The sequence below is a fragment of the Fukomys damarensis genome, unplaced genomic scaffold (assembly GCF_012274545.1).
Source record: "Fukomys damarensis isolate Sample0158 unplaced genomic scaffold, DMR_v1.0_HiC HiC_scaffold_7, whole genome shotgun sequence".
NCBI classification, from domain to species: domain Eukaryota; kingdom Metazoa; phylum Chordata; class Mammalia; order Rodentia; family Bathyergidae; genus Fukomys; species Fukomys damarensis.
Window position 1 is genome coordinate 39,877,298 of NW_022900919.1, and position 14,186 is coordinate 39,891,483.

At 39.2% G+C, this 14,186-nt stretch overlaps 1 protein-coding gene across 1 annotated transcript; it reads right to left on the bottom strand.

Annotated features, from left to right (window-relative positions):
* Nucleotides 1–682: 682 nt before the first annotated feature.
* On the bottom strand, nt 683–2,006 carry LOC117285185 (zinc finger protein 677-like). The gene is made up of 2 exons (XM_033761015.1): nt 1,902–2,006; nt 683–1,177 (listed from the first exon to the last, which is right to left on the bottom strand). Exons 1-2 carry the CDS (start codon nt 2,004–2,006, stop codon nt 683–685), a joined length of 600 nt encoding a protein of 199 aa, XP_033616906.1.
* Nucleotides 2,007–14,186: the final 12,180 nt, after the last annotated feature.

Below are 14,186 nucleotides of genomic sequence, written 5' to 3' on the forward strand. Positions count from 1 at the left end.
AGTGATCTGTGATGCCCAAGTAAAGGTTTTACAAGATTTGTTGTATCTGTAACTTTTCCCTCCAGAATGAATTCTTCAGTGAAAGCTGTGGTCAGATCACTGCCTAAACATCTTGCCAAATTCAATGCACTTATATGGCTTCTCTCCAGTATGAATTTTCTCATGAAGTTGGGGGTGTAAACACCTGTTAAAAACCTTACCACACTCTTTACACTGGTAGGCTATCTCCACTATGAATTGTATCAATTACCTGATGTTTTGTTAGGCATCAAAGCACATTAAAGGCTTTGGCACACTCATTACATTTACAAGGATTCTCTCTAGGGCCAATTCTAAGATGATTCACAAGTTGTGAATTTTGACTGAAGACCTTGCCACATTGCACCAATACGGTTTCTCTCCACTATGAATTCTTTGATGGCTTGAAAGATGGCAATATTAACTAAAGACTTTCCTGCACAGATCACATTTGTATGGTTTCTCTCCAGTAGGGATTATCTAGTGTTTACTGAGATGGGAAATTTGAATAAAGGCTTTGCCACACTCATTGCATTTATAAGGTTTTCTCTAGCATGAATTCTTAGATGGATCTTGATGTCAGACCACTGCCTAAAGGCTTTGTCACATTCATTACGTCTGTATGGCTTTTCTCCAGAATGAATACTCTCATGACCCTTAAGTTTTAACAATTAATAAAAGCCTTCCCACAGTCATTACATTTGTAAGGTTTCTCTCCAGCATGAATTATCAAGTGGTTAATTAGGCTTGAACATATACAAAAGGCTTTACCACACTCATAACATTGATATGGTTTCTCTTCACAAAGAGTTCTTTGATGGTCCACCAAACTTGAATTTTGGATAAACGCTTTACCACTTTCATTACATTTGTGAGGATCCTCTCCAGTATGAGTTCTATGATGTTTCACAAGTTGCGACTTTTTAGAAAAACATGCTTTGCCACATTCACTACATTTGTAAGGTTTCTCTCCAGTATGGAACAACTGATGGTTCATCAGGCTTGCACGAACCCTAAAAGCTTTGCCACATTCATTGCATTTGTAAGGTTTCTCTCCAGTATGGATTCTACAATGACTTGCCAAGTTTGACTTTTGACAGAAGACTTTGCCACACACATCACATTTATATGGTTCTCTCAAGAACAGATCATCGGATGTCTGGTGAGGTGGAAGCCCTGATTAAAGGCCTTGCCACACTCACTACATTTGTAAGGTTTTTCTCTGTGTGCTTTCCAGTCTTGTGTGGGTAATAAAGGCTGCAGAGGATCATTCTCATGTACCTCTGAGATGTTAGTATTGATTCTGGCAGGGATTGTTGGAAGCGGTGAAAATGAAGAACCAGTATTGCTAGATTTCTCAAATTGACTACATTCGTAAATTTTACTTTTGGTGTGAAGTTTCTGCATCATAGCTAGATGTGATGGACAGCTTAATTCAAGCTGATTTTCAACAGACTTCTTTTCTGCAGGCCTTTTACAATATTGATTTCTTTTGCCAATGAATTCGTTTCTTTGCATTACAGGTAATCCTTTGTGAATTCTTTCGTAATTTCTCCCTGACACTCAACATCATACATTTTTTTCCCAGATTTTGCTGAAGTAAAAGACTTGAATGTAATGAATTTCATGTCTTTCCAACATCATTCTTTGGGATATTTCTCCTATGCTGTTCTTCTCTGTAGATGGCAACTCCTGGATCATGTGTGCAGGACAGATATCTATGCTCGTACCTGTGACACATTCCCACCCACTTGGGGTTTTTGCTAATTTCAATTCATTCTCCATGGTCCAGGGCCCTTGCCTTGCTCTGACATAGAGACAACACTCCAGTTAGGAAGACAGATTCCCAAAGAGACCAGGTTCCTGTAGTTCTCTGTTATCACCTCCTTGTACAGAGCCCTCTGAGCAAAGTCCAGGGATTCCTGTTCCTCCTGGGAGAATTCTACAGTCACATCCCTGAAAGTCAGCAGAACCTGAGCAAAAGCCATTACTGACTCCTCTTTCTTCACTTCTTGGCCTCTTCCTCAGGCAGTGTGGGCACTGTGACCTTCACTCCGCTGCCTCATTACTTTTATGAGCATGTTTCAGAGTCATCTTGGCATAGTTCCATAATTTTAAATTGGATTACAGTAAATTTTAGATAAATTTAAGAGGAATTGTTTTGTACTTTTGAATCTTCCAATTCATAGGTATATTTATTTAGTCTTTAGTCTCTGGATTAATTTTTAGAATTTTAACCACCAAGATCTTTTGTCTTTTGTTAGATTTTACCCTAGATACTTTGTATTTTAAATGTACAGTGTCATCTAATTTCCTTTTGTTTTATTGCTATTGATTTTGTATTTTTTTTATTAGTGCATCTTTGCAGCACATAATGATTACTTTGGTAGTGGGAGTTGACACATGTACGTGACACAGCTCAGTTCTTTTTTCATCCCCTTTCCCTCCCCTCTATCTCCTCTCCCTCCATCTTTCAATCCCCCTCCATATGAAAAAGATCTATCTCCCGAATTCTTATTGTCTAACTTTTACTTCACTGTTTATTTGTATTTTGTGTTTCTCATATAAGTGAAATAGATTTTTATGTGCTGATTTTGCATCCCGCAGCCTTGCTGTGCTCTTGCTAGACCATGGTATATATTAGAAAACATGGTGTTTGCCTTGTTGCTTATTTCATCCATTTAAGTTGTATGCTACTTTCACTGTAAAGTTGCCAAATACCTGTTGGAAATTACACAAAGGTTTCCCCAGTGCACAAGTAGAAATCTCCATTCAAGAGTAAAGAACTGGGGCTGGGGATTTAGCTCAGTGGTTGTGTTGCCTGCCTCAGAAGCCTAAGGTCATGAGTTCAATTCCCAGTACAAGAAAGCACATACACACAAACACACACACACACAAAAAAAATTAACTAATAATTAATACGGAGGCGGCTAATCTTCATGAAAACAGAATCCTCAAACTTTCACAAGCAATAGAATCAACTAGGAGCTCATTAAATGCTGACCCCCGACCTTCAGAACTTACAACTCTGCAGGTCTGTGGTGGGAAGTTGTATTCCTGACAAGTCCCAGGTAAATGTGGCTCATCTGAGGACCACACTTTGAAATCCAAAGTTCACTGCCAAAATAGGCACCTATGGTGTGTCTTGCCACTCCAGACTTGGTTTTCATTCTTACCTGTTAAGGCCAGTTCCTGTCACAGGAGTAGATAAGGGAAATACTTGATGCTCATCTATTGTGTTTCCTGGGAGCAAGAAATGGAAGGCAAATTTCCAGTCCAGTAATTGGAGTTCAACAGAGTACAGTAAATATAATCTGACTTAAAAGCAATTGAGTTGTGAACATTCACAGGTATACTGTAAAATATTCACATGTGTACCATGTAAGACTCACTTTGTCAGACTTATGTACAAATCCAACTTACGAACATTCTCCTAGAACAGAACTCATTCGCAAGTCAAAGGCTTACTGTACTAGGGGGAGGGGAAAAAGGATTGACTTGAAGTAAGAGATTTCCTACCTGGGGCTACAGTTAGCAGGTTGTCCACACATTAGGCAGGAAGGATTTTGAAGTTGCTCTAACTGTATGTCAGAAAACACACGAAAAATGCTGATTTTCAGGTCGGCCTTAGAGAATCAGGAGGAGAGGCCTCAGCAGAGAGAGCTGAATAGGGCACAAAGGTCATGGGATGTCCTGGGTCAATGTGTGTCTCTGTCACTATCCCATCACTGGGACACAATACCCGATATCCACATCTTAAAGGAGGTGAGGATTATTTTGGCTCAAGCTTTTCGGAGAATTCAGTCCTCACCTGACTGGATCCAAGGCAGGAAGGGTATGTGGGAGGGTCTGGTATAAGAAAGCTGCTCACACTGTGACATCCGGGAAGCAGAGAGAGAAGGGAGGAGCCAAGGAGGGAGATGCGCCCTTCCCTGTCACCCCCAGTGACTGCCCCTTCCAACCAGATCCCACCTCCTAATAGCAAGTCAACCACGAGTGCACCAGTAGATTAATCCATCGGTGAGGACAGCACGCCCATTATCCAGTCACCTGGCAAATCTCCACCTCTGAACACAAAGGCTTTTGGAAATCATTCCAGATCTAAACCATAACAATATGGCTACCACACAATTCACACTCTGAAAGACCCAAACCATGGGCTGGAAATGACTTTTTAATTAGGGAGGCTTTGCAGAAGAAGAGGGAAAACTAGACTGGTATTTTACATGTACTGATATGCTAAGACTGAGGAGTTTTGAGATTATCCCATGGGTAATGAAGCAATATTAAAAATGTTTGAATAGTGAGTGAAACAACCAAGAGAATATCATTTCCAGGCTCACTTTGGCAGATCTACACATGCTATTGAAATGGAGAGCCTGTTAAGAGGAAAATACTTGAGAATAACCAATAACAAGAACCATAATTCAGAAATTCACTGATAGAATAGACATGGGCGATGGACACAAGGCATTTGCTGGGAAGTCTTGCCAGTGAACAGAATCAGAGGAGGGAAAACTGGTAAGACACTAAGTTCAGAATACTGGATGGCATCAAAGAGAAACACAAATTCTATTCTCAGGAGTAAGAGCTTTGTGGAATCTTCACTTTTTTTCTAGTAGGATTAGCCAAGGAAATGTGCTTTCTTTCAGAGGTTGTTCTTCTCTTAAGGACACTTTAATAGATTCTTGTTTTTTCTATCAATCTCCTGTAATAGCTCTACAGAACCCTTGATGTCAATGATACATCATGCATTCTTTCCCTATGGATATTTCCTAGGGAAAGAGATTTCTTTTTTCATGGGACAGAGAAAGTCAAGGGAGAGAGAAAAATATAAACTGAGCATCAAGGTAAATTCTCCTAAAGCGGTGAATGGCAGTGTTCTGTGATGAGTGGCTGTGAGACTCCTGGGTATATGAGGAAAATTAGAACCAGCAGCTCTACTTCAGTGGGTAAGTTACCATTTGTTCACACACCAAATGATGACTGAAGAGCTGCCAGATGGGAGCATTTTGAGCCTCCACTAACAATCTGTGAGCCACACAATGAACCGATACCATCCTGGACCTTAACGAGGCGGCCCACTATATAATGACTCTATTACTCCATGGCTAAAGCAAATAGATTTTAGGCCGCAGTGCAGGCCTAAGGGCAGACATGTGGAGGGGTAGCATCGGGTTAACAAAGCTGAACTCCTGAACATGCTAATAAACTGAGTTACCCCAAGGCTTGATCACCACTTAACCAGAGATTAAATAGTTTCTTCTTACCTCCTGATTTCCTGCAAAAGTCAAATCTAATCAAATCCCAGTGGCACAACGAGGGCCACATGGGTAATTTGGGGGTAAAGAATGCTTTTATATTGAAGGCTGTATTTGTTCCAAGCATTCTATTACCTACAAACCAACATGGTTTCAATTTAAGCTCCTGTTAATCTTGACCATTTCTTTCCAATGTTTCTTATTTAAAATAGAAATTCCACATTGAACATTTTAATAACATTTACTGTCAAAGGCAGCTATGATCTGTTTTCCTTTCGATCCTCTGCCAGATGTAGATATTTGTGATCACTGATGCCTTGTTTCCCTCCTCTTCTTTTCTTATTAAACTTATCATTAGTAAGACACAAGTCCAAAAGAAATTGTTCTTCACTAAGCATCTGCTATGAAGAAGTAAGGAAGAAATAGCCAGGAGGCAGACGGATTGCTGCCAGTCAGCCGCTGTCTGTGGGGATTAAGGCCAATCAGATTTCATTGCTCTGGTTACCTAATGAGGAGGTAGTAGCTTACGATTTCTTCTATCATCAGAGCAAATCCTTTTGCCATATAGGCCACAAAGACAGGACAAGAAAGTGGACATCCACTTACTGCCTCACAATAAACCATATGCTTTAAATACACACTTCAAGAGTACTAAAACACATGCACTTCAGTGTTTCTGAAGAAAGGCTGGTGACCCAGTGCACCGTGTTAGAAGGAACTCAGGAGAAACCATATCTAGAGAGAGAGAGAGATGAGTGTGCCTTCTGGAAGAAATCCCAAGTCCCTCCTATTACAAAAAGAAAAACAGATATTTTCCTTTAAGGATCCTAGAGGTCCTGAGTGCTTGCAAAACTCACCTTTGTGATGTGCACTTAGTATAACTGAAGCTGGGGAAGCCAAGTCTGGGAACAGCTAGAATTCAAGACACTTGACTCTCTTGGAAGCACTGAAAAGAGTTTCTCCTCTTTAGATCCCTGACCTGACACTGGCTTCACACAAGCACACTGGGTACCCTTCTGAATGTATCACCAATATTCTCCTATATAGTGGCTCTACTCCTTGAGTACCAGCTGTATACCATAACCCAGATGTACCTGCCTCATCAGGCTGGGTTGCATGATTCTCTCAAAAGCATGTCACACAACCTCATCTAACCCAACTGTACTTAACCTTCCAAACCTGCCAGACTCACATTCCACAACTTGTGGGAAGACTTAAAACCCATTCTTGGTTTGGAGGTGACATATTATCTGAACTCTGCACATTACATTTAAAGCACATCCTTGAAATGCTGTGTACACTTATACATGTCTTGAAAGCTTCTGATGGCTTTCATATTGGTTTCAGATGAAGACATCCAAATCAAACATGGACATCATGTATGATACATCGTGACCTGGTTTCCTGACTAATCAATGACATACCAACAGATTGGCAGTATAATATTAATCTTGGCTCTTTTGTAGTAAAGATTACCTATCTACTGGACCCTGACACAAATATCATTGTTCCAACTAATATTAGAAGTAAAATGGATTGATTACAAGAAAAAAAAAGCCAGCAACAAGGTAAAATGTTGGGTCAAATCTAAGAAGATAAAATTTCAGGCAAATGTTTATTTTGGAGCTTATCTCCCCAAATAAGGGTAACTTACATGTTTTACAGTACTATGGGAGATCATAGATTTTTGTAAACTCATTATAAGCCAAGCAATTTTATGGCTACTCAAGTCTTTGACTCTTGGATTGTATTAAAATAAGTATGTCTGAAGCAGAGAAGTTTACTATATATATGGCATTTCATAAAAAGATATGCCAACCAGGAAGGTAGGGGAAAGGAAAAAGAGAAGAGAAAAAATATGAGAAAGGGAAAAAATGGAAACAAAGTCTTTGTAAATAGGGAAGGATAGAGCGAGTGAAGGGAGGGCAGGGGAATGGGGAAAAATGAGAACCAAGACCTGTCATGTAAAGGCACAAGATCCCAGTGATGAATGTAACTGTACAGCATACCTAAAAGGTACCAATAAATTTAATTAAAAGACAAAGATATGCCAATCCAGAATTTTTGACAGAATTTTATCCAGATTTTGAGACTGGAATATACTATGATTTGGATCTGGAATGTACCCAAAAGGCTGCAGCACCAGTGGGAGGTGGTGGAACCTTCAGGAGGAAGGGCCTAGTGGAAAGGTGAAACGGGGACCCCAGGCTCAGTCTTTGACTCAGGTCTCCATAAATCACCACGTGCTCTTTCCAAGATGTACTGCGCTGCCATGGGCCCAAAGTAACAGAGCCAAGTGACTATAGACTGAAACATCTGAAAGCATGGCCAGAATTAATTAGTCCTCCTTATAAATTGACTATCTTTGGGGTCATGTTACAGCAATGAGAAACTAACACTGAATATTATTAATGTCCTAAATAAAAAATATCTCTAGGGAGGTTGAAGGGCTATAAGAACTATAAGATTTTAAAATATGAATGCACCAGAAACAGAAAAGTGAAGTCTGCTGTTCAGGTTGTTGTTAACACTTCTAAAAGTCTTATTCTTGGGGCCATATCAGTGAACTGGAAAACATGCAGAGCTAGAATGAGGGTTAGGCACAAAAATAAAGATATATACTTAATATATTTACACTGTTTCCTTCCCCATAAGATGAGAAGGGCCACAGACAATATGCTGCCTTTTGATTGTGTGTATAACTTGTGGCATCCTAATTAATTCTCTTAATCCCATTTTCTACTCAATTCCTCATTAGTTGGACACTGATTTCAGTTCTTAGATGAACTCAAAGATGAGAGGTGGCAGATAAATTCAGTTTCTCCATCCAAAGGGGCTCAAAATCAGTTAGTTACCCACAAAGCAGGATAATTCAGAATGCATTGCTGTAGTGATGTATTCGTAGGCTTTCATCCTCTTCTCCTTCACAGAGATCCAGAACAATATTGTCCTGATAGTAAGTATAACACCCCACTTCCTAAAATCTGCTAGGAATGATACACTGCCTATTCTCAGGTCCTATTCCAAGAACTCACAAGGCCTTTTGTGTCTGAACTCAATACTCTCGCTGAGATCCCTGAGAATTGCTCAAACTTTACATTTTTGTTTCTGTGATGCTGGATCCTTCAGGGACACCTGTTAAGTTATAGACCTGTGGGAATCCACCTGCGCATTAGAAGCCATTGACTTCTATCAGTCCCAGGACCCAGAACCCACAGGAAATAGACACGGTTGGCATCCCACCCAGATCCCCTTCATCCCTGCGCTGTGAGTATTGGCTGTTAATGGTTTATAAATAATCTATATCTTTCAGAGAATTACCCCTGGCCAGGAAAAAATTAAATCTAAGAATTCCTGGGAATCTGTGACCAGTGAAAATATCCTGCAGGTCATGACTGTTGTAGGGATACAAATCCCCAATCCTTTGCGCCAAAGCAGGAAAACTATGAGGTACGCTTTTTGTTCTAGAGCTTTCTATTGGCACAAACTAGACTTCAGCTGGACTCATTTCTTTGTTGGGCTCCTCTGCTCTGCTTCTCTATCCTTCTTTCTTCAGTTGCTTACAGATTTCTCCTAGGAGGACGCAATAAATCCCATGCATAAGAAATCTCATTGCATGAGTGAGCTGCCCTGGGAGCTCTCCCATAGGCCAAAAGGCTGCTCAGGGAGGTGGCCCCTCCTCCCCTGCTTCATTCTGAGATCAATAAAGCTAAATCTTTGAAAGTGGGGGGGAGGAAGGGAGGGAAAGAGAGAGGGAGAGAAAAGAGAGGAGAGGAGAGGAGAAGAGAGAAAAAGTTTGTTCTAGAGAACTTGGCCCTAATTAAAACCTTTAGCTGTCTGGACAACTTCTTTTCCATCAGGATCACTCATGGCTGTTTCCTGACTCTGTGGAAGCACCTAGTGCCATATTACCATCCACTTTACCTACCTCAGCTGTGTAGACATCGTAGCCCCTCCTCTCTCAGAGAACAAATGGCACAAGAAACCCAAAGCACCCTGCCTCTCTGAAGACTACTGAGAGTTGCTGAATATACTTTGTTAGTAACAGTTTATCATAAAAATGTACAATAACAATAAAAGTAACAGTCTTCCTATTTAACAGTGAAGGGACTATGCACTCTAGGGAAGAAAACCTATTACAAGAAGAAGTTTATGCAATAGTTTAGTGATCACCTAGTTCATCCATTTCCCTTGCTTTTCTAATCCCTAACATTTCCAGTAGCTCTGTGAGAATAGCAATCTGAGCACATCTAGAAGAAATTTATTGTGGAATTTAACCTCAGAGTTTAAGCTCATAGTCACTGCCTTTCTTTAACTTCCTTTATTATGATGAACAAAACCACCCAAACATATTTTGATTAGCTTTATTGTTAAAAGCCAAACTGGTGTGAATAATCTGCAATAATACATAAGATCCTAATAAGATTACTGACATTTAGAAATGGGAAGAAAGGAGCTAAAGGTGTAGGGAAGGTGGGATGGGTAGGGGAAGAGTAATAAGGGAAAAGAAAAAAAGGTGAGATAATGAAAAGATGGAAATAAAGTGTTTGTAGATGGGGAGGGGAGGAGGGGGTGAAGGGAGGGCACAGGTAAGGGGAAATAACGAGAATCAAGACTTGTCATGTAGAGGTACAAGATCCCAACAATGAATGTAACTGTACTGTATCCCTAAAATGTACCAACAAACTCAGTTAAAGCTGAAAAAAACAAGCCAAACTGACTGAAATTTTGACCTCTAAAAGATTTTAATGGTTTCTCATCTATGTTTGCTGCAATCTAAATAGCACAGCAAGATATTCTTTTGCCAAAGGAAAATAATTGAGTTCACTCAGTGACAAGGAGAAGAGGCAGAGGGATTATCATTAGTGTGCACAACACTAATTAACTAGTGCCTGGCTTAGCGGTGCCACCGCCTGCCTCACAAACACAAGGCCCTGAGTTCGATCCTGGGTACAAAAAAACATTAACTAGTGCCATGTAACACGGGGGATAATGCTAATTTTTTCCTCCGTGTAGAAAGACAAATATGGAGACTATAACTGCAAACAAATTTTTAGGTAAGGTTAAGTGAAGAATTTCAAATGCCTATCTGCACAGAGTGATGAGAAGTGTCTTTGGAGGAGGAGAAGAATCTGGTGGAAATTATAAAATGGTTAATACTTATGCCAAACTGTCATCAAAATAATAAAATAAAACTACCAATATTATAGGTTCTAGTCCTCACATCGCAAATACAGCCAGGGCAGCAGGTTACAGTGAACTGTGGTCCAAATTTGAAATGGAATAAGATTGTGAATTAAATCTACATCTTTTTTTTTTTCTTTAAAAAGTATCAAGCTAAAGAAGAGAAAGCCAGTTACATCTCTGCAAGAGGGAATGAAGTTCTTATTCAGGTAAATAATAATTTAGTAATAATATAACTAATCACTGCCAATCTCTTATCATGAATGAGACCAAGCACTGAGTACTTCCTTGCCTTCTTCACCCCAAAGACTACCATGGTATAGCATAGTGCAGTTTAAAAACTTAAGCATAAAAGAGAATCATCTAAGAGGACTCACAGGAGGAAAGATTTATTTTGGTTGATGTTTCATAAGTTTTAGTGGTCACTTGGCCCCATTATTTCTGGGCCTGTGGTGGAGCAGAAATGAGAAGGAAGGACACGGAGCAAAGCCGCTCACTTCATGACAAAAAAGGAAGGAGGTTTGCAAGTGCAAGGATCTGAGTTCGATACCTGGTATCAAAAAAAAAGAAAGGACGGGGAGAGAGAGCAGGGAAATAAATGCCTTGGAACGTTTTTCAAATGGATCAAATAGTAGGTGTTTGGGAAAAAAGTGCATTTACATTTGAAGTTCTTGTTTATATTGCTGAATCCTCGCCCATTTTTATTTTTATTTCCGTTTCTCTTATTTTTATCAGACTGTATTAGGATGATAAGCCTTCAGTCAAATTTTTCTTCCTTGTGTCGGCAGTCACGTTTCGGATCACGCAGCTGTCTTTACCGCCATGTATGTCAAGTGTGTGTGTGACTTCACAGGCACAACTCACCCTCGGGAGCAAAGGGAACTTGCAGAAGGCACAACCGAGTGACAATTTGCTTTCCTGGCTTTAAATTTAAAACTCAGCAAAATAGTCAAACCAACAAAAACAGACAATAAACTACCCTGATTATTATAAAATAGACACCTATATTCGATCTGAAATAAATAGAAAGCAAACTAGAAAGACGGAAGAAAAGGAGGGAAAAAGGAAAACAAAGGAAGAGTTAAAACTCAATATTCCATGCTATTTATATGTTGTACAATGTTTTTATTTGAGTCAAGTAGTTTTTGATATGATCAAGCCTTCTTCCTAAATTTCCTATCCTAGAAGCATTGCAAGGATAAGGCAATCTTCTAGTTACAATAAATTATATTCTCAGAGATAAATGTTCCTAGATACCACCAACACCAACGTGGAATAGCTTTGGTATATTTGCCAGGTTGGGATGGGTGGAATTGAAATACTGTATTGCATATGCAATTTCTGATCTTTGCACGTACTTGTCAAAGCAAAGAATGAAACAAAAACCTTTGAAATGACACTGCAAAGCCCATTTTTCAATCAGAGACTATCCCCAAATGAAAACAAGCTGGCTATCCTATTTAACTACAATTTCTTTCCTGATTTATGTTGAGCCTGCCTTAACATTTGGAATATTTTATGGCATGTGATTGGACGGAGGAAAGAGAGAACTAATGGTTCAATAAACAATAGTAAGTGCCTGCTCTTCCAAAAAATTAGTTTCTTTAAAAATGACTGTCTTTTCTGTCAAACTTCATCTTCTTAAGTTTTCCAGGAGGCAATTCTAGCTGAATAAATCCCAAGGCTCTCCCTAATTATGAACATCCTCCAATGCAGCCAAGGAACAAGGATGTCACAGAGGAGAATCTTGAAAACTTTTAAAGCAAATGCAACTTTCCATGGAAGATCTGAATACAAACTCACAGCTAATAATTTCAGCAGTGGAGATTTCCTTTGATCTTCCTTCTAGGGTAGTGATGCCAATATCAACATTGCTGGGGTCTTTTAATTAAATTCATGAATTATTGTGTGACCTACCATCATTGGGATGAGATACTATTCCCTGAGCATCCACCCTTCAGGGAATAGTGTCCTATTAAGACCTGTAGCCCTTATTGGTCAGTCATCAGTTTTACATTTCCAGGTAGACTCATGGACACAAATGTCACGTACATACTTTGCTGACCTTTGATTTTATATACCTAAGAAAGGTGACATGTGACGTTAAAGAAATAGAGTTATGGATGTTCAAAGCCTGGGACAGTGGTGGCAAACCTGTGACACAAGTTCTTTTTTTTTTTTTTCCTGTTGAGACAAAGATGCTAGTGTAGGGGTTGTTTTTTCTAAACTAAACCTCGGTATTCAGATTTATTTGCCATGCTGGCACTTTGCAATATATAAGTGGGTTTGGGATTGCAGTTGGTCAGTTGGTTTCTAAAAGGTTCACCACCCCTGGTCTAAGATATACTTACTGAAAAATACTCATCTTAATTGCAAGGCAACGGGTGCAGTAAGAAAAATATGAAAATACAAATCTTGACTTTGGTTAAAATGATACAAATGCCGGTCCCAACAAATTTTTCACTTACCAAATGGAGATTATAATAACTTGGGTTGGTAGTGAAAGGGGTAGCAATTTATGCCTTGGCTGACATAAAGGTCTTTACTACATGATAACTATTATAATTAATGTAATTTTAAAATGTAAAATCAGAACATGTTTTTCTGTACTTAATTTTTCTGTTAGGGAAAACATAAGTTCTTCTAATATAGTTATGCTGAAACAGCTACCAGTTGCTTGTATTCAAAACTCAGTCATAAATCATATTCTGTGTAGAAATATACATTAATTGCTACTTTAAGAGATTTCACAAATATGATTTTTGTGGTATAAGTAGCTTTGGAATCATTCCCTCTGTTCCACTCCACTGCTCTTTACTGCAACTACTATAAAATAAATGTCTTTTAAGATTATTGTCAAGACTTGAACTTGCCTTCTCTTTGAACCAACTTATTATCAGTACATATTAAGTCATCTTGTTTGAGGACAGGATAATTGAAATAGTGCTATTTCCCTTTATCCTAATTATACTCTCAAAGTGACAATACTTATTTAGAAGACGATCTGGAATGAACTGTGCTCCTCCAAAAGATGCGGAAGCTCTAATCTAACCACGAATGTGACTTTCTTTGTAAATGAGATCTCCGCAGATGATCAAGTTAAGGCGAGATCATTAAGGTGGACCGTCATCCAATTTCACTGGAGTCTTATAAAAAGGGCAAATTCATACAGAAAGACAGACGTACATACAAGGAGGGTGCCACTGACTATGATGGCAGACATCCTTGTCACTGAGAAGCAAAGAGTGCTGAAGATTGCCAGGAATCCACGGGAACAGGAAAGAGGTATGGAATAGATTCTCCCTCAAGGTCCTAGAAGGTGCCAATCCCACGAGCACCTTGGTCTTGATCTTCTAACCTCCAGAGTTGTGAGACAATACATAGTAGCTTAATCTACTTAACTTGTGGTACTCTGTTACAACATTGCTAACAAACAAACACAGAAGGTCGCCATTTAAAGTTTTTATTATGCTTTTGTGTTAATTTTTTCTTATATCACCACTAAAATCGAAAAGTATACACGTATTACAGAACTCGTATATCTCTGAAGGTGTGTCCCCAGGCCGCGTCTACAATTCCCAGTTTGAGTAACAATGTAAAACAGAATTTAATAATATCAATACTACATGTTACATACCCACCTCTCTGTCTCACAGTCAATGTAAATCCACAGGCAGAAGACTGCATTATAAGCTGTTTGGCATTATGCCAGATACACACACA